Source organism: Pseudophryne corroboree, chromosome 4 (assembly GCF_028390025.1).
Source record: "Pseudophryne corroboree isolate aPseCor3 chromosome 4, aPseCor3.hap2, whole genome shotgun sequence".
NCBI classification, from domain to species: domain Eukaryota; kingdom Metazoa; phylum Chordata; class Amphibia; order Anura; family Myobatrachidae; genus Pseudophryne; species Pseudophryne corroboree.
In genome coordinates, this window is record NC_086447.1 from 873,445,071 (window position 1) to 873,464,698 (window position 19,628).

The window sequence follows — 19,628 nt, forward strand, 5'->3', positions numbered from 1 at the left end:
GACAGTTTTTGTTGAGAGGCTACTGCTTCCCCTGTTGGAAATGATAAACCGCAGGTGGAATGCTGCACATAAGGGTTAATAGTGTAACCTATCGCTGGTACAGAAGTTGGAATTATCCGCTCAGCTATACTGGATAATGTCTGTGCAAATATAGCCCATGGGGGATCAACTTGCACCTCCGTCTGCCTTGAATTTTTCAAGAGACCTTGGTGAAAGCTAAAACAGTTTGCACACAACCCATCCTGAACCAGATCCTGAGAGGTTAACCTAGCTTTACATGACAAACATGATATGAGTGTCGGTGCTGCTGTGAGTGTATTTTCCTCACCTTTGCCGCTCTTAGACATGATAAATAATTAAACACTTTCACAGTGTAATACACAATTTGTGACTGTAATCACTTTAAATGTGTTAAAGTAACATAGAACCCAACCCTACTCTGCTTAGCAACAGCATTGTGGATCGGCGTAAACAGAGAAAACTGACAGAATTTATAGCAAAGTCAGCAATCACACTAGCAGTCAGTCATAGGTTATACATTAGTATAATAAGCAATATGAGCACATATTCAACTACAGATACAGTTCAAGTATGTAGGAGAAACATATTACTGCATTACTTTATAAAAAAAGTTTTAACTGTATTCAGACGCATAGCGAAAGAAACCACAGTAATATTATCAAACTCATATGCATTATGCACTTATCCAACTATTCGTACCAAAGGTAGATAGAGACTTAGGCCCTCATTCCGAGTTGATCGCTAGCTGCTTTCGTTCGCAGCGCGGCGATTAGGTAAAAAAGCGGCATTTCTGCTCATGTGTATGGCGCGCGCGAAGTACTTTCACAAAATCCAATGCAGTTTCACACAAGGTCTAGGGACGCTTTTCAGTCGCACTGTTGGGCGCTGAGTGATTGACAGGAATGGGGCGTTTCTGGGAGGTAACTGACCGTTTTCCGGGAGTGTGATGAAAAACGCAGGCGTGTCAGATACAAACGCAGGCGTGCCTGGGGAAACGGGGGAGTGGCTGGCCAAACGCAGGGCGTGTTCGGTTCCTCAAAACAGGAACTAAATAGTCTGAAGTGATCGCAAGGTAGGAGTAGGTCTGCATCTACTCAGAAACTGCTTGATAAAATTTAGACGCCGTTCTGTGATCCTTTCGTTCGCACTTCTGCTAAGCTAAGATACACTCCCAGAGGGCGGCGGCTGAGCGTTTGCACTGCTGCTAAAAGCAGCTAGCGAGCGATCAACTCGGAATGAGGGCCTTAGTGCTGTATTGCCTGTACTCAGGAGAGTGGGATACAGGCAGACATACCCCGCTTCCAGGATCGATCAATACATTTGGGAACGCTGAGTGGATCCAGACGCTATAAGGGTACACCGCCGGTCCGTGAACCTATAGTGAACATAGACATCCAAGTGAACACTGATGCAGCAGTCACACAGCCGCCTGTGCTGCGACGGGGTCCCTTTAGTACACAGCGTCTTGGTCGGAAGCGGAAATTCAGTTCATGGTGGAGGAATCTGGTCATAAACGTGGAGGAATCTGGTCATAAACGTGGAGGAGGGGCGACCAGAGGAGCGTCTGACTCCCCACTGCTGACATCAACCCTAGGGATCGCGGCCTCACGCTACCCCTGGAGCCTATGATCCCTAAGCCTAGCGCTGGTGCACTCCCGGTGGCAGCCGCATCAGCGACTGTTTGGTAGTCTCCCCCCAAACAGTGCGGCTGTGTCCGTGTTCCCCCTCTTAAGCGGAACCGATGCCTTACCTTCCCCCCGTGCTCCAGCCACAGCCTGGTAACGACTGCTGGACCTGCTAGTTTTATCCGATACAGACGCTCGCCGAAACAGCCCTTTACTTGTGGGTAAGCGTTGTCGAGACCTGGCGGGGAGTTGTTGAAGCGACTCCTTCTAAGGTACGTATAAGACGCTGTTTAGAAATATCACTCAGAAAAAATAGTAAGACTATAAAAATAAAATAAAAAAGCTTATGGCTGCTAAAAACCTACAGCCCTCTGACCATGGTCCGGCTCCTGCCGCACCCAACAAAACACTGATTTGCCTGAGCCAGGAGGCGGGGATATATGGACGGGCCCGCTGCATGCTGGGAGGCCAGAAAGCTTTGACCGATTGGTGCAAAATCCGCTGTTGCTCAACCATATCCCAATGTATCCTGTGGATACCCTGTGGACCCTGCAGAAGAAATACCAATTAATGTATGTCGTACATAACTATTCCGATATTTTGTATAGTACCCAATTATAGTGTAAGCTGTTATTCCAGTATATATCAATAATATAGTAAACCACCAGTCCTATACTAATAATAATAGACTGTCCAAATTACTTAATTCTATACCTCTTGGACTCAAGTGGAATCACGCAGATGATCTCCTTTTCAGTTTGAGCCTCTGGAGGAGAATTTAGTGGGTTTTGTATATTATAGTCCCTGTTGTTTGTCTCCGCTTCCTGCAAAGATAAAAAAATAGTATTTTAATTACCTACCGGTAAATCCTTTTCTCGTAGTCCGTAGAAGATACTGGGGTTCCATTTAGTACCATGGGGTATAGATAGGTCCACTGGGAGCCATGGGCACTTTAAGAATTTGATAGTGTGGGCTGACTCCTCCCTCTATGCCCCTCCTACCAGACTCAATCTAGGAAACTGTGCGCAAGGAGACGGACATACTTTGAGAGAAGGATAGATAGATAGTGGTGAGATTCCGAACCAGCACACACAAACAGAGGAAAGCTATGCTTAGTGCTAACCCAACTTTAAACAGGAACAGCAATGCTAACCCAACTTTAAACAGGAACAGCAACGCTAACCCAACTTTAAACAGGAACAGCAACAGCTGAACCAACAATACTTAACCAAGTAACAGTGCAGGAAGAACGAAGCACCGGGTGAGCGCTCAGTATCCTCAACAGACTATGAGAAAAGGATTTACCGATAGGTAATTAAAATCCTATTTTCTCTAACGTCCTAGAGGATACTGGGGTTCCAAACCGGGTGGGAGAGTGCTGAGGTTCCTGCAGAAGTGATTGACCAAACTGAAGGTCCTCAGAGGCCAAAGTATCGAACTTGTAGAACTTTGCAAACGTGTTCGAACCAGACCAAGTAGCCGCTCGGCAGAGCTGTAAAGCCGAGACACCATGGGCAGCCACCCAGGAAGAACCCACCGACCTAGTAGAGTGGGCCTGTACAGATTTTGGAACCGGCAAACCTGCCGTGGAATAAGCATGCTGGATAGTGAACCTGATCCAGCGTGTAATTGTCTGCTTTGAAGCAGGACACCCAATTTTATTGGGATCATATACTGTAGAACAAACAGCGAGTCGGATTTCCTGTGATGAGCTGTCCTCTTTACGTACACCTTCATAGCCCTCACAACATCCAAAGATTTTGAAGTAGCGGAAGTGTCGGTGATAACCGGAACCACAATAGGTTGGTTGATGTGAAAGGCAAACAGTGTGACGGTCTTCCATGTACGATAATTTACGTCCATCTCCTGTAAAGGTTCCAAACCAGTCTGATTGGAGGAACTGCAGCACCAAATTGAGATCCCAAGCTGCCGTGGGAGGCACAAAGGGAGGTTGGATGCGCAGAACACCTTTCAAAAACGTCTGGACCTCAGGGAGAGAAGCCAATTGTTTTTGAAAGAAAATGGACAAGGCCGAAATCTGGACTTTTATGGAGCCCAGACATAGGCCCACATCCACACCTGCCTGCAGAAAAAGCAGGAAATGTCCCTTGTGAAACTCCACTGCAGAATAAGCTCTGCTCTCACACCAAGAGATGTATTTCTTCCAAATATGGTGGTAATGTTTAGACATTACCCCCTTCCTGGCTTGGATTATAGTCGGGATAACTTTGTTAGGGATCCCTCTTCTGGCTAGAATAAGTCGTTCAACTTCCATGCCGTCAAACGTAGCTGCAGTAAGTCCTGATAGATGAACGGGCCCCGTTGCAGAAGATCCTCGCGAAAAGGTAGAGGCCACGGATTTTCGAGGAGCATCTCCAGAAGGTCCGCGTACCAGGCCCTTCTTGGCCTGTCCGGAGCAATGAGGATTGCTTGAACCTTTTCCCTTTTTATTCTTTTGAGAATTCTTGGGATCAGAGGAAGTGGTGGAAACACGTACACCATCTGATAGACCCATGGAGTCGTCAGAGCGTCTACCGCCACTGCCTGTGGGTCTCTTGACCTGGAACAATACCGCTTGAGCTTCTTGTTGAGACGAGAGGCTGTCATTTTGATTTGTGGATATCCCCACCGACGTGTCAAGCACCTGAACAATTCCGGGTGAAGGCCCCACTCCCCCGGGTGCAGGTCGTGTCTGCTGAGGAAGTCTGCTTCCCAGTTGTCTACTCCCTGGATGAAGACCACTGACAACGCCACAGCATTTTTTATGCCCAGAGGAGAATTCTGACACCTCTGCTTTTCGTTCCGCCCTGTCGGTTTATGTCTATCACTGCCGTTACATTTTCCGACTGGACTTGAATGGCCCGATCCTGAAGAAGAGAAAAGGCCTACAGAAGGGTGTTGTATATGGCCCCGAGTTCCAGAATGTTGATTGGAAGGACAACTTCCTGACTTCACCATCTTCCTTGAAACTGCAGCCCCTGGTTGACTGCTCCCCAACCTCGGAGGCTTGCGTCCGTGGGTAACAGGATCCAGTCCTGAATTCCGAACCTCCGACCCTCAATGAGGTGAGAGGTCTGTAGCCACCACAGAGGGGAGATCCTGCCTTTTGGCGACAGACGAATCCTCTGGTGCATGTGAAGATGCGATCCGGACCATTTGCCCAACAGATCGAGCTGGAAGGGTCTTGCGTGGAACCTTCCGTATTGAAGCGCCTCGTAAGAGGCCACCATTTTCCCCAGAAGGCGAATACATAGATGCACCGATATCCGGGTTGGCTTCAGGACATCCCGAACTCTCACCTGGATTACCAATGCCTTTTAAAATGGAAGGAACACTTTCTGCGACTCTGTGTCCAGTATCATTCCTAGGAATGGGAGCCTCCGTGTTGGCTCTAGGTGAAATTTCGGAAGGTTCAGTATCCTCCCGTGATCCTGGAGAAGTTTGGTTGAGAAGCCAATGCTGTCCAGCAACCTCTCCCTGGACGGCGCCTTTATCAGAAGATTGTCCAGGTATGGATAAGATTCCTCACATTCCTCTGACACCTTATCAGCAATTTGCAGAACTCTGATATCCTCTATAAGAGCCTCTATTCCCTGTGACAGAGTAGCACCCTCCCCCCCTCCAAATCCATCTCACCCTCCTCCATGTCTGACCCGTTAGTCAGACTGCAGGATATGGGCCAGAGATAGTTTTTGCAGACAAATGGAAGGGGATTGAGATGCTGGTTTGGGGACTGAGCCTCTATTCAAAAACTCATCCACAGTCTGTCTTAAGTATTGCGTCTCTTTCTCATTGCGGTATAGCTTTGCAGAAATATTTGAGATCATGCCCTTAATGGAATTAACCCATTCCGGTTCAGCCCCGCTATTCTGGGAAGGTGCACTGCCCTGAGTACCCAGTAGTGAGCCCCCTGGTGAAGAGGAACACACTCTTTGCCTGACATAATGTAAATGTGACAGCACACACACACACACACAGGAAAAGGTTAAGCACAATTAAACCACAAAGAGCCCTTCAGGCAGACACAGAGTAATTTGGAGCGAGCCCCCACTGCGCCCTTATCGCTAATGCCAAGCTTAGCCAGGTCGCAGACTAAGTACCCTGATAGGGGACTCAGTACACTAATAATCGCTCCCCCCTGCTATGACCCCCTGTTACCGCTGAGGTAATCTGGAGTCACACTGGAGGAGCTGCGCGTCTCTGTCAGTCAGCGTCTGTGTCCACTGCAGAGGGAAAATGGCGCTGGTGAGATGCTGGATCCTCTCATAGTGAAGCCCCGCCCCTTCAATGGTGCGCGGTCTTTCCGCTTTTTTTATACTGGCTGAGGTAATCTGTTGCTTAAAATGGAGAGAAAACCGTTTTAAGGCTGTTTTTGCCAGTGTGGGTACTGTGTACAGTGTACTGAGACGCAGCTGTGTACTGTGTCTGGAGACGCATTCCACCCCGGTTAGAAGCCGTGCGTCTCCGTACTCTCATGCTGCCAGTGCTCACCACTCTTCTTTCTTCTGGTTCTGTTAGGGGTGGCAGCGTGCTGCAGGAATGTACGCTCGCCGTGGTGGGGGCTTGCGAATAGTTCCCTTGGGAGCTCAGTGTCCTGTCAGCGGGGAACGGGACCATTAACCCTTTGGGAGGTTGGGACATTTTTCCCCTAAGGACCACGAAGCAGGCAGGCTTGTGCCAACCAGCCCTGCTTGAAAATAACAAACATAAAAGAAATACAGAAAACTCTTCAGAAGCTTCTATAAGCGTGACCGGCTCCTCCGGGCACATTTTCTAAACTGAGTCTGGTAGGAGGGGCATAGAGGGAGGAGCCAGCCCACACTATCAAATTCTTAAAGTGCCCATGGCTCCTAGCGGACCCGTCTATACCCCATGGTACTAAATGGAACCCCAGTATCCTCTAGGACGTAAGAGAAATAAATGAAAGTACTCATGCAAAAAAACAGTATGTAGTAATACAACAGGAATTCTGTGAGAGCTATGGACTAGTTGTGTTTTGCTGAATGCAAATTTCCAGCCCTACTAATTGACCTACGTATACTGACCTGACATCCCAGGATCCTTTGTGCCTGATTTCCCACGCTGCTCTGATCCTCTGACACTGTGGTCACAGAGGAACCAGGCTCTCTGGTGAAAGTGACCCGTGAGGACCTCTCTTTCCTAAGAGACGAAATAAGATGTTATTAAAAGCTAGTTGTAGTAATTGTGGGAATGGCACACAGCGATGATCTTCTCGGAAGAATACATTCTGGTGAGGACATGAAACGTTGTAAGGGACACAAAAAGCAGAATTCATCAAATACGGAGAGTGTACATTAATTAATGGCTTTGTGTTCATTCTCTCTGCTGTAGCTAAACCAGTTCATGGCTTCCTGCTCTGTAAGTTCCCTAACAAATCAGAAACAGTTCTGAGCTAACAGGAGTCCCACTTCATATCTACAGCAGTCACAGTGACACAGGTCAAGATGTGAACTGCTTTCAGTTATTGGCTCTCAATCATCTCATTGGTTCTGATCATAACTGAGCTATAACTCTGTCATAAATACTCCGATCATATCTCCTAACTAGTCCAATCGTCTCAAATAATGACTACTATCCAGAGGTTAAAGTGAGCTGGAACGGGGCGGAACTGCATTCTGTCAGTACCATTTGGAGCCGGAACGCAGTTCCGCCTCCTCCGGTTCACCTAACCCAGGGAGAAGTTGGGCGCTGAGATTTTGTTACCAGCGGGCGCCCGGCTTCTTCCTCTCAGTGGCCGCTGAACGCCAGAGCTCACTCCTGAGCTCCAGCTTCCGGCTCAGGCAGTGTGCACGTGCGGCGCTATGGGAGAGATGTCATGAAGTCTCTTCCATAGATCCAAAGAGCGGGCGGCCAGGCGGTGGGCAGCAGTGGTCTGGAAGCAGGAGCGGGGCTGGTGAGTATTGTGGTTTTTTTTTTAGTTTTTTTGTTGTATGTGTGTAAGTGGCGCTACTAGGGGGCACAATGGCTGGGGGCACATCTATTGGAGGCGCAATGGCTGGGGGCACTTCTGCTGGGGCACATCTACTGGGGGCACAATTGCTGGGGGCACATCTACTGGGGGCACATCTACTGGGGGCACAACTGCTGGGGGCACAACTACTGGGTCACGTCTACTGGGGTACAACTACAGGGGGCATAACGTCTGACTGGGGGCATATCTACTGGGTGCATAACTACAGGGGGCATAACTACTAGGGGCATATCTATTGACTGGGGGCATAACTACTGACTGGGGGCATAACTACGGGGGACATAACTACTGGGGGCATAACTATGGGGGACATAACTACTGGGGGCATAACTACTGGGGGCAAATGTACTGGGGCATAACTATAGGGGGCATAACTACTGACTGGGGGCATAACTACGAGGGCATTACTACTGGGGGCAACACTACACGGGGCATTACCACTGGGGGCATTACTACTGTGGGCACTATTAATGTGGGCATTGCATAGGGGGCACGTTATAAGGGGCATCACTCCTGGGGACATAAGGGGCACTACTACTGAGGGCATTATATAAGGTGCACTATTGCTGTGGTCATTATGTGTATTTGAGTGCTACTACTGTGGGCTTTGTGTATAAGGGGCACTAATGTGTGGTGTAATGTTGATAAGATTGTGCAACCATGCGGCTTCATTTGAATTGGGGATACTATTGGGTGACCATGCCCCTTTCTTTTTTGCGACCACGCCCCTTTTTTGTGGCGCGCGCAATCCCTTTATTTCACGACCATGGTGGAGGGGGGGGAGTTCCACCTCCTCTCTAGGACCACTTTAAGCACTGCTCCGATCATCTCTCATAACTAGTCCAACATATCTTTTAACCAGTCCAATAATATTTCATAAGCAATCCTATTATATTTGATAACTAGTATGATCCCAACTACTACTGTACTACTTCTCATAAATAATCAGATCATCATTCATAACCACTCCATTACACATAACTAGTCTAGTAATCTCTTATAACTATTCTGATAATCTCTCACTAGTAGTAAGAACGTATCTCATAATAGTTCCATCATCCTAAATAAACAATCCTTCATAACTTGTCCGATCCCTACTACTAATCATAAAAAGATCATCCTTCATAACTAGTCCAACCATCTCTCATAACTAGTCCTATCATCTTTCATAACTACTCTGATCAACTCTTAGAACTAGTCCAATGACCTCTTATAACTATTCATCTTAAAATCTAGTCAACACATGTCATGAAATAGATCATCGTTCACTTCCATTATCTCACATAACTAGTCCTGCCATCTCTCCTAACTACTCTGATCGTCCACGACTAGTATGTCAGATCTCATTAAGATCACTTGTTATATCTACAGCAGTCTGATCATCCCATGGGACTAGTCTAATAACTACCTCAGTCATCTCACATAACCAGTCCAATCAGTTTTTTTATCTAGTCCGATCATCCTTCATAACTACTGTGATCATAACTTGTAAATATATTGATCATCCTTCCTAAGTTGTCCTTCATAACTAATCTGTTCATCTCTCATTACTAGTTTGGTCTCCTCTTATAACTAGTCTGACCATCCCTTGCAAACTGCACAATTGCCTCTGATGATCTATTTCCAATGACTGAATTGCTGTCTGTAGAAGATGAGGAGGATGATGATCATCTATGGCGGGAATCTCTATACCTGACTGTTTGCTGTAGCTGGGTCCAGCTTTCCTTCACCCGACGTTGCTTGTGCAAAGCTTTGGAAGCCAGGACAGGATGGAGACTGCACACCTGGGACACTGTGATGTCCAGCACCTGCAGGACAGAGACAGGTTTACAAGTGACTTAAGGGGTCTATTTACTAAGCCTTGGATGGAGATAAAGTACGAGATAGTCGGCTCCAAACTGTCCTTTTTCAAACACAGCCTGTGACATGGCAGTTAGGAGCTGATTGGCTGGTCCACTTTATCTCCGTCCACTTTATCTCTCTCCAAGGCTTAGTAAATAGACCCCTGAGTGACAGGGGTCTGGGACTGAGGGTCGACAGCACAAAGGTCGACACACCTTAGGTCGACGTCAATTGGTTGACACCTTAGGTCAACATGGACAAAAGGTCGACATGGACAAAAGGTCGACAGGAACAAGGTCGACATGGAAAAAAGGTCGACATGAGTTTTTTATGTTTTTTTGGTGTCGTTTTCTTCGTAGAGTGACCGGGAACCCCAATTAGTGCACCGCTTCGCTCGCCATGCTTCGGGCATGGTGCCTTCGCTCCGCTACCGCTTCGCTCGGCACACTTTACCGTTCCAATCATAGTCCACGTGGATCGTTAAGTATGAAAAGGTTGGGAAAAAAAGAAAAAAATCGTGAAAAACTCATGTCGACCTTTTTTCCATGTCGACCTTGTTCCTGTCGACCTTTTGTCCATGTCGACCTTTTGTCCATGTCGGCCTAAGGTGTGTCGACCAATTGGCGTCGACCTAAGGTGTGTCGACCTTTGTGCTGTCGACCTGGAGTCCGGATACCGAGTGACAGAGAGAAGTGACTGACATAGGCAGAGAGTAAGGAAGACAAAGAGAAAAAGACATCTGAGGTGTAACATGGAGAAAACCAAACAAGACTGTAGATACAAAGAGACAGAGGGGGAATTGTATCATACCTTCTAAAGAAGGCGAGTGGAGGTGTGTGGATCATAGCAACTACACAGATTCTGGCTATTATTATATACAGAATGCAGTAGATACACACATCTGGATGAATGCTGAGGACACATGTAAGACCTATCTCCTGAAAACAAAATACATTCCTGAGGAAGTCTTGTGTTGGATTTATGCGTAGGATTGCCCACAATTGGAAATTAGCCCACACCCTGCATAGAGTTAGATAAGAAGTGGACAAACTGCACAAATTGTGCGTGGAACTTGTATACATTATATTATAATAAACAAACATTTGAAACACAATTTTGAAAGACAGATGACCTTTCATTGTGGGTGTAATTAATACAAAGGTCTTGTTTTGTTTAGGGATGAAGACTGCCCCCTTTAAGATCCAGAAAACTAGAGGGGATCAAACTTTAAAGACATTTGTAATGGAACAGAGCCTAATTCAGAATTGATTGCAGAAGCAAATTTGTTAGCAGTTGGGCAAAACCATGGGGGTAATTCCAAGTTGATCGCAGCATCAAATTTTTTAGCAGTTGGGCAAAACCATGTGCACTGCAGGGGGAGGCAGATATAACATGTGCAGGGAGAGTTAGATTTGGGTGGATGTGTTCAATCTGCAATCTAAATTGCAGTGTAAAAATAAAGCAGCCAGTATTTACCCTGCACAGAAACATAACCCACCCAAATCTAATTCTCTCTGCACATGTTATATCTGCCTCCCCCTGCAGTGCACATGGTTTTGCCCAACTGCTAACAAATTTGCTGCTGCAATCAACTCAGAATTACCCTCACAGTCCGTAGGTTTTATTGTGCATAAATATTATTGTGACAATACAATAAGATTCAATACTTTTAAAAAACATTGGCACCCTTTTGATAAATTTGTGTGACATACATATATACACTTAAATAATAAAAATAAAGGGAACACTTAAACAACACAATGTAACTCCAAGTCAATTACACTTCTGTGAAATCAAACTGTCCACTTAGGAAGCAACACTGATTGACAATCAATTTCATATGCTGTTGTGCAAATGGAATAGACAACAGGTGGAAATTATAGGCAATTAGCAAGACACCCCCAATAAAGGAGTTGTTCTGCAGGTGGTGACCACAGACCACTTCTTAGCTCCTATGCTTTCTGGCTGATGATTTGGTCACTTTTGAAAGCTGGCGGTTCTTTCACTCTAGTAGTGGTAGCATGAGACGGAGTCTACAACCCACACAAGTGGCTCAGGTCGTGCACCTCATCCAGGATGGCACATCAATGCGAGCTGTGGCAAGAAGGTTTGCTGTGTCTGTCAGCCTAGTGTCGAGAGCATGGAGGCGCTACCAGGAGACAGGCCAGTACATCAGGAGACGTGGAGGAGGCCATAGGAGGGCAACAACCCAGCAGCAGGACCGCTACCTCCGCCTTTGTGCAAGGAGGAACAGGAGGAGCACTGCCAGAGCCCTGCAAAATGACCTCCAGCAAGCCACAAATGTGCATGTGTCTACTCAAACGATCAGAAACAGACTCCATGAGGGTGGTATGAGGGCCCGACATCCACAGGTGGGGGTTGTGCTTACAGCCCAACACTGTGCAGGACGTTTGGCATTTGCCAGAGAACCCAAAGATTGGCAAATTCGCCACTGGCGCCCTGTGCTCTTCACAGATGAAAGCAGGCTCTCACTGAGCACATGTGACAGACGTGACAGAGTCTGGAGACGCCAAAGAGAACGTTCAGCTGCCTGCAACATCCTCCAGCATGACCGGTTTGGCAGTGGGTCAGTAATGGTGTGGGGTGGCATTTCTTTGCGGGGCCACACAGCCCTTCATGTGCTCGCCAGAGGTAACCTGACTGCCATTAGGTACCGAGATGAGATCCTCAGACCCTTGTGAGACCATATGCTGGTGCGGTTGGCCCTGGGTACCTCCTAATGCAAGACAATGCTAGACCTCATGTGGCTAGAGTGTGTCAGCAGTTCCTGCAAGAGGAAGGCATTGATGCTATGGACTGGCCCGCCCTTTCCCCAGACCTGAATCCAATTGAGCACATCTGGAACATCATGTCTCGCTCCATCCACCAACGCCACGTTGCACCACAGACTGTCCAGGAGTTGGCGGATGCTTTAGTCCAGGTCTGGGAGGAGATCCCTCAGGAGACCGTCCGCCACCTCATCAGGAGCATGCCCAGGCATTGTAGGGAGGTCATACAGGCACGTGGAGGCCACACACACTACTGAGCCTCATTTTGACTTGTTTTAAGGACATTACATCAAAGTTGGATCAGCCTGTAGTGTGTTTTTCCACTTTAATTTTGAGTGTGACTCCAAATCCAGACCTCCTTGGGTTAATAAGTTTGATTTCCTTTGATAATTTTTGTGTGATTTTGTTGTCAGCACATTCAACTATGTAAAGAACAAAGTATTTAATAAGAATATTTCATTCATTCAGATCTAGGATGTGTTATTTTAGTGTTCCCTTTATTTTTTTGAGCAGTGTATATATATATATTTATTTTTAATGGTCCAGAATTGATACATAATTTTTATAATTGCACTTACAAAATATTGAGCCTGAGTCAGACCCGGACGCAAGTAAAACATCAGGCGTAAGCACCCGATCTTTTACCTATGCGCATGCATTCAAGACACACCACGCGACCATCTCGATGGTTACGGATACAGATCAGAACTGTATGGCGATCAATGCAGTTCCAATAGGTGTTCCTGAGCGGTGACAGGGATGTTGGCTTGAGATGGCATTGGAAGTGCAGTTCCTCTGACACTGGCAACCAAATACCATCGGACATTCTGAGTAACCTTACAGTGCGGCCAATCTCTCCTAGATGGTGTGCCTTTGTGCGCACCGCGGCGGATTAGAGCTGCAGCTGGTGGGCATCTCAAGGGACAGCCCATAGCGTCTGCAGCATTAGCATGACTGTGCAGTGGCAGCTTAGCGTTCACCTCCGAATAAGACCCATTGTGAAAGTTACTGTTTTGTTTTTTATTCCTGAGTGATTATGGGGTCTATGTACTAAGCCTTGGAGAGAGTTACAGTGGACAGAGATAAAGTACCAGCCAATCAGCTCCTAACTGCCATGGTACAGGCTGTGGGGCAGATGTATTAAGCCTGGAGACAGCATAAGGAAGTGATAAAGCAGTGATAAGTGCAAGGTGATAAACGCACCAGCCAATCAGCTCCTAACTGTTCATTTACATATTGGAGCTGATTGGCTGGTGCATTTATCACCTTGCATTTATCACTGGTTTATCACTGCCTTATGCCTTCTCCGGGTTAATACATCTGCCCCTGTATTTGAAAAATGACAGGAGCTGGTTGGTTGGCTGGTCACTTTATCACTCTCCACTTTATCTCTGTCCAAGGCTTAGTACATCTGTCCCTATGATTCCTCAGAAGTAAAATCGTTCAAACCAATTAATAAAGCTATTATGGGTTGAATAAGACTATTGGAGGATCTTTCCTTATATATACATCGCTCATGAATTAGTGAGTGAGTCACATACTTTTCAACATTCAATCAGTTATCCCCATCCGGTAAGAAACCTTAGAACTTCAACTCTTATTGGCCTTGCAGATTCCAGTCCTATGACACTGTTCTAACTGGACCTAACTGAGGTAGTTACAGGTCCAGCGCTGGAGATAGCCCATTTCCCCATTTCTCCATAAACATCCTTTATTGGGAAGTTCTGTCTTCCTAAACTGTGGCATAGAACACCATATATACTGTACTTAGGGCCTAATTCAGACCTGATCGCAGCAGCAAAACTGTTCTCTACTGGGAAAAACCATGTGCACTGCAGTGGGGGCAGATAAAACATGGGCAGAGAGTATGACAGTGTATGACAGATGCTGCATGCCAGCGCACAAGCTCTGTCGTCACCCCATGAAACTAATGTACCGCAGTCAGCGCTGGCTCCTATGTGGGGAGGACATGGGGCCTGTTACATCTGCCCTTTCCCCCCCTTCCTGCAGTGCACATGGTTTTGCCCATTAGCTATCAAATTTGCTGCTGCGATCAGGTCTGAATTAGGCCCACTGTCCATAAAACCGCCCAGGCTGCCCACTGCCTCTGTTGCATGTGGTCTCGTACCATTATCTGGCTGGCAATGTCCCTCAGATCCTGGTCCCCGCATCCTCCATTCCTCACCGTGGCAGAACTCCTCTGGGAGAGAAGCAAAAAGTCTAATTTGTAGTCACTCAAAGAAGAATAGTGACGAATGCAATACTGAATATATAACATCATTATCAGACACCTCAGAACTGCTACCTGGGGATCCCACATAAAGGTGTAACATCACTCTCAGGGACATTCAGGGTAAAAGGATGGAAACTGAAATTTTGAATGAACCTGAAACTGATTTTATCTGCAGCGAGTAAACAGCAGGAGAACAAAACATGACACTAGCACCACGGACAGGGACATGGACAGGGCAACTGAATGCAGCTAGGGGAGCAGGCAGCAATGAGTCTCAGAGGGGAGCGACAGCTCTCAATGAACCTGAACCCGGCGTATGGATGAGCAAACAGTCAGAGTCGCGGGACAGGACAAGGAGACAGCATGAGGGGCACTTGCGGCCTTTCTAGTGCTGGGGGGATGCGGTTAAGATGCCGGCTGTCTGGATTCCAGCGGTCAGAATCCCGACACCCGTCTGAATGAGGACGCCGGAATCCCAAGAGGGTCAGGAGACTGATGCCGGCATCCCGACCGCAGGTACAGCGGCCATCTCAGGGTCTGGGCAAGGGGAAGGGGGGTTAGGCTGGGGAGGGGGGGGGGGGGCAGTTAGGCTGCGAGTGGGGAGGGGTTAGGGTTAGGCACCAGTGCAGCAAGGTTAGGGTCAGGCACTAAGGAGGGAGGGTTAGGCTGCAGGGAAGGGGGGGGGGGGGTAAGTTTAGGTCCCACTTGGTGGGGTTAGGGTCAGGCACTAAGGGGGGAGGTTAAGGTTAGGCTGCGGGAAGGGAAGGTTAGGGGAGAGGGGGGAACATATTTATCTTGCCCCTGTAGGGATTTCACATCGGGATCCCGGCGTCGGTATTGTGACAGCCGGCATCCTGTCTGGCGGTCATTCATACTGAAACCGTGCTTGGTGTAGAACAAGAGGGAAAAGGGCCCTGCATGACAGCTTCCACTCTACATATCCTCAGCAACATCACTTGGACAATATTGTTGAATTCCTGACATCTGTAAGTGCGAATTGTTCTAATACATTTGTTCGTAAAAATAAGAATTTACTTACCGATAATTCTATTTCTCATAGTCCGTAGTGGATGCTGGGGACTACGAAAGGACCATGGGGATAGCGGCTCCGCAGGAGACTGGGCACATCTAAAGAAAGCTTTAGGACTATCTGGTGTGCACTGGCTCCTCCCCCTATGACCCTCCTCCAAGCCTCAGTTAGGATACTGTGCCCGGACGAGCGTACACAATAAGGAAGGATCTTGAATCCCGGGTAAGACTCTTACCAGCCACACCAATCACACCGTACAACTTGTGATCTGAACCCAGTTAACAGCATGATAACAGAAGGAGCCTCTGAAAAGATGGCTCACAACAACAAAAAACCCGATTTTTGTAACAATAACTATGTACAAGTAATGCAGACAATCCGCACTTGGGATGGGTGCCCAGCATCCACTACGGACTATGAGAAATAGAATTATCGGTAAGTAAATTCTTATTTTCTCTAACGTCCTAGTGGATGCTGGGGACTCCGAAAGGACCATGGGGATTATACCAAAGCTCCCAAACGGGCGGGAGAGTGCGGATGACTCTGCAGCACCGAATGAGAGAACTCCAGGTCCTCCTCAGCCAGGGTATCAAATTTGTAGAATTTAGCAAACGTGTTTGCCCCTGACCAAGTAGCAGCTCGGCAAAGTTGTAAAGCCGAGACCCCTCGGGCAGCCGCCCAAGATGAGCCCACTTTCCGTGTGGAATGGGCTTTTACAGATTTTGGCTGTGGCAGGCCTGCCACAGAATGTGCAAGCTGAATTGTACTACAAATCCAACGAGCAATCGTCTGCTTAGAAGCAGGAGCACCCAGCTTGTTGGGTGCATACAGGATAAACAGCGAGTCAGATTTTCTGACTCCAGCCGTCCTGGAAACATATATTTTCAGGGCCCTGACTACGTCCAGCAACTTGGAATCCTCCAAGTCCCTAGTAGCCGCAGGCACCACAAATAGGTTGGTTCAGGTGAAACGCTGAAACCACCTTAGGGAGAAACTGAGGACGAGTCCTCAATTTCGCCCTGTCCGAATGGAACATCAGATAAGGGCTTTTTCAGGATAAAGCCGCCAATTCTAACACGCGCCTGGCCCAGGCCAGGGCCAACAGCATGACCACTTTCCATGTGAGATATTGTAACTCCACAGATTTAAGTGGTTCAAACCAATGTGACTTTTGGAACCCAAAACTACATTGAGATCCCTAAGTGCCACTGGAGGCACAAAAGGAGGCTGTATATGCAGTACCCCTTTTACAAACGTCTGAACTTCAGGGACTGAAGCTAGTTCTTTTTGGAAGAAAATTGACAGGGCCGAAATTTGAACCTTAATGGACCCCAATTTCAGGCCCATAGACACTCCTGTTTGCAGGAAATGTAGGAATCGACCCAGTTGAATTTCCACCGTCGGGCCTTACTGGCCTCGCACCACGCAACATATTTTCGCCAATTGCGGTGATAATGTTTTTGCGGTTACATCCTTCCTGGCTTTGATCAGGATAGGGATGACATCATCCGGAATGCCCTTTTTCCTTCAGGATCCGGCGTTCAACCGCCATGCCGTCAAACGCAGCCGCGGTAAGTCTTGGAACAGACAGGGTCCTTGCTGGAGCAGGTCCCTTCTTAGAGGTAGAGGCCACGGATCCTCCGTGAGCATCTCTTGAAGTTCCGGTTACCAAGTCCTTCTTGGCCAATCCGGAGCCACGAATATAGTGCTTACTCCTCACCATCTTATCAATCTCAGTACCTTGGGTATGAGAGGCAGAGGAGGGAACACATACCCTGACTGGTACACCCACGGTGTTACCAGAGCGTCTACAGCTATTGCCTGAGGGTCCCTGGACCTGGCGCAATACCTGTCGAGTTTTTCCCAACGGTTTATAATCATGTGGAAGACTTCTGGGTGAAGTCCCCACTCTCCCGGGTGGAGGTCGTGCTGAGGAAGTCTGCTTCCCAGTTGTCCACTCCCGGAATGAATACTGCTGACAGTGCTATCCCATGATTTTCCGCCCAGCGAAGAATCCTTGCAGCTTCTGCCATTGCCCTCCTGCTTCTTGTGCCACCCTGTCTGTTTACGTGGGTGACTGCCGTGATGTTGTCCGACTGGATCAACACCGGCTGACCTTGAAGCAGAGGTCTTGCTAAGCTTAGAGCATTGTAAATGTCCCTTAGCTTCAGGATATTTATGTGAAGTGATGTCTCCAGGCTTGACCATAAGTCCTGGATATTCCTTCCCTGTGTGACTGCTCCCCAGCCTCGCAGGCTGGCATCCGTGGTTACCAGGACCCAGTCCTGAATGCCGAATCTGCGGCCCTCTAGAAGATGAGCACTCTGCAACCACCACAGGAGGGACACCCTTGTCCTTGGTGACAGGGTTATCCGCTGATGCATCTGAAGATGCGACCCGGATCATTTGTCCAGCAGGTCCCACTGGAAAGTTCTTGCGTGGAATCTGCCGAATGGGATTGCTTCGTAGGAAGCCACCATTTTACCCAGAACCCTTGTGCATTGATGCACTGAGACTTGGCTCGGTTTTAGGAGGTTCCTGACTAGCTCGGATAACTCCCTGGCTTTCTCCTCCGGGAGAAACACCTTTTTCTGGACTGTGTCCAGGATCATCCCTAGGAACAGAAGACAAGTCGTCGGAACCAGCTGCGATTTTGGAATATTGAGAATCCAACCGTGCTGCAGCAACACTACCTGAGATAGTGCTACACCGACCTCCAACTGTTCCCTGGATCTTACCCTTATCAGGGAATTGTCCAAGTAAGGGATAACTAAAATTCCCTTCCTTTGAAGGAATATCATCATTTCGGCCATTACCTTGGTAAAGACCCGGGGTGCCGTGGACCATCCATACGGCAGCGTCTGAACTGATAGTGACAGTTCTGTACCATAAACCTGAGGTACCCTTGGTGAGAAGGGTAAATTTTGACATGAAGGTAAGCATCCTTGATGTCCCGAGACATCATGTAGTCCCCTTCTTCCAGGTTCGCAATCACTGCTCTGAGTGACTCAATCTTGAATTTGAACCTCTGTATGTAAGTGTTCAAAGATTTTAGATTTAGAATCGGTCTCACCGAGCCGTCCGGCTTCCGTACCACAACAGTGTGGAATAATACCCCGTTCCCTGTTGCAGGAGGGGTATATTGATTATCACCTGCTGGGAATACAGCTTGTGAATGGCTTCCAAAACTGTCTCCCTGTCAGAAGGAGACATCGGTAAAGCCGACTTTAGGAAACGGCGAGGGGGAGACGTCTCGAATTCTAATTTGTACCCCTGAGATATCACCTGAAGGATCCGGGGGTCTACTTGCGAGTGAGCCCACTGCGCGCTGAAATTCATTGAGACGGGCCCCCCCACCGTGCCTGATTCTGCTTGTAAAGCCCCAGCGTATACTGAGGGCTTGGCAGAGGCGGGAGAGGGTTTCTGTTCCTGGGAACTGGCTGATTTCTGCAGCCTTTTTCCTCTCCCTCTGTCACGGGGCAGAAATGAGGAACCTTTTGCCCGCTTATCCACGAAAAGACTGCGCATGATAATATGGCGTCTTCTCATGTTGAGAGGCGACCTGGGGTACAAACGTGGATTTCCCAGCTGTTGCCGTGGCCATCAGGTCTGAAAGACCGACCCCAAATAACTCCTCCCCTTAATAAGGCAATACTTCCAAATGCAGTTTGGAATACGCATCACCTGACCACTGACGTGTCCATAACCCTCTACTGGTAGAAATGGACAACGCACTTAGACTTGATGCCAGTCGGCAAATATTCCGCTGTGCATCACGCATATATAGAAATGCATCTTTCAAATGCTCTATAGGCAAAAATATACTGTCCCTATCCAGGGTATCAATATTTTCAGTCAGGGAATCCGACCACGCCAACCCAGCACTGCACATCCAGGCTGAGGCGATTGCTGGTCGCAGTAACACCAGTATGTGTGTAAATACATTTTAGGATACCCTCCTGCTTTCTATCAGCAGGATCCTTAAGGGCGGCCATCTCAGGAGAGGATAGAGCCCTTACAAGCGTGTGAGCGCTTTATCCACCCTAGGGGGTGTTTCCCAACGCACCCTAACCTCTGGCGGGAAAGGATATAATGC

General features: G+C 47.8%; 1 protein-coding gene across 3 annotated transcripts in view; it reads right to left on the reverse strand.

Annotated features, from left to right (window-relative positions):
* The window catches only part of LOC134910596 (spectrin beta chain, non-erythrocytic 5-like), a 188,481-nt gene that overhangs the window by 64,566 nt on the left and 104,287 nt on the right, over positions 1-19,628 (reverse strand). For all 3 annotated transcript variants that reach the window (XM_063918821.1, XM_063918820.1, XM_063918819.1), the window contains exons 10-13: positions 14,398-14,469; positions 9,331-9,446; positions 6,692-6,806; positions 2,361-2,470 (exon numbers count right to left, since the gene is read on the reverse strand). In XM_063918821.1, coding sequence (XP_063774891.1) covers positions 2,361-2,470; positions 6,692-6,806; positions 9,331-9,446; positions 14,398-14,469 — 413 coding nt within the window. The remainder of the gene's footprint in view (positions 1-2,360; positions 2,471-6,691; positions 6,807-9,330; positions 9,447-14,397; positions 14,470-19,628) is intronic.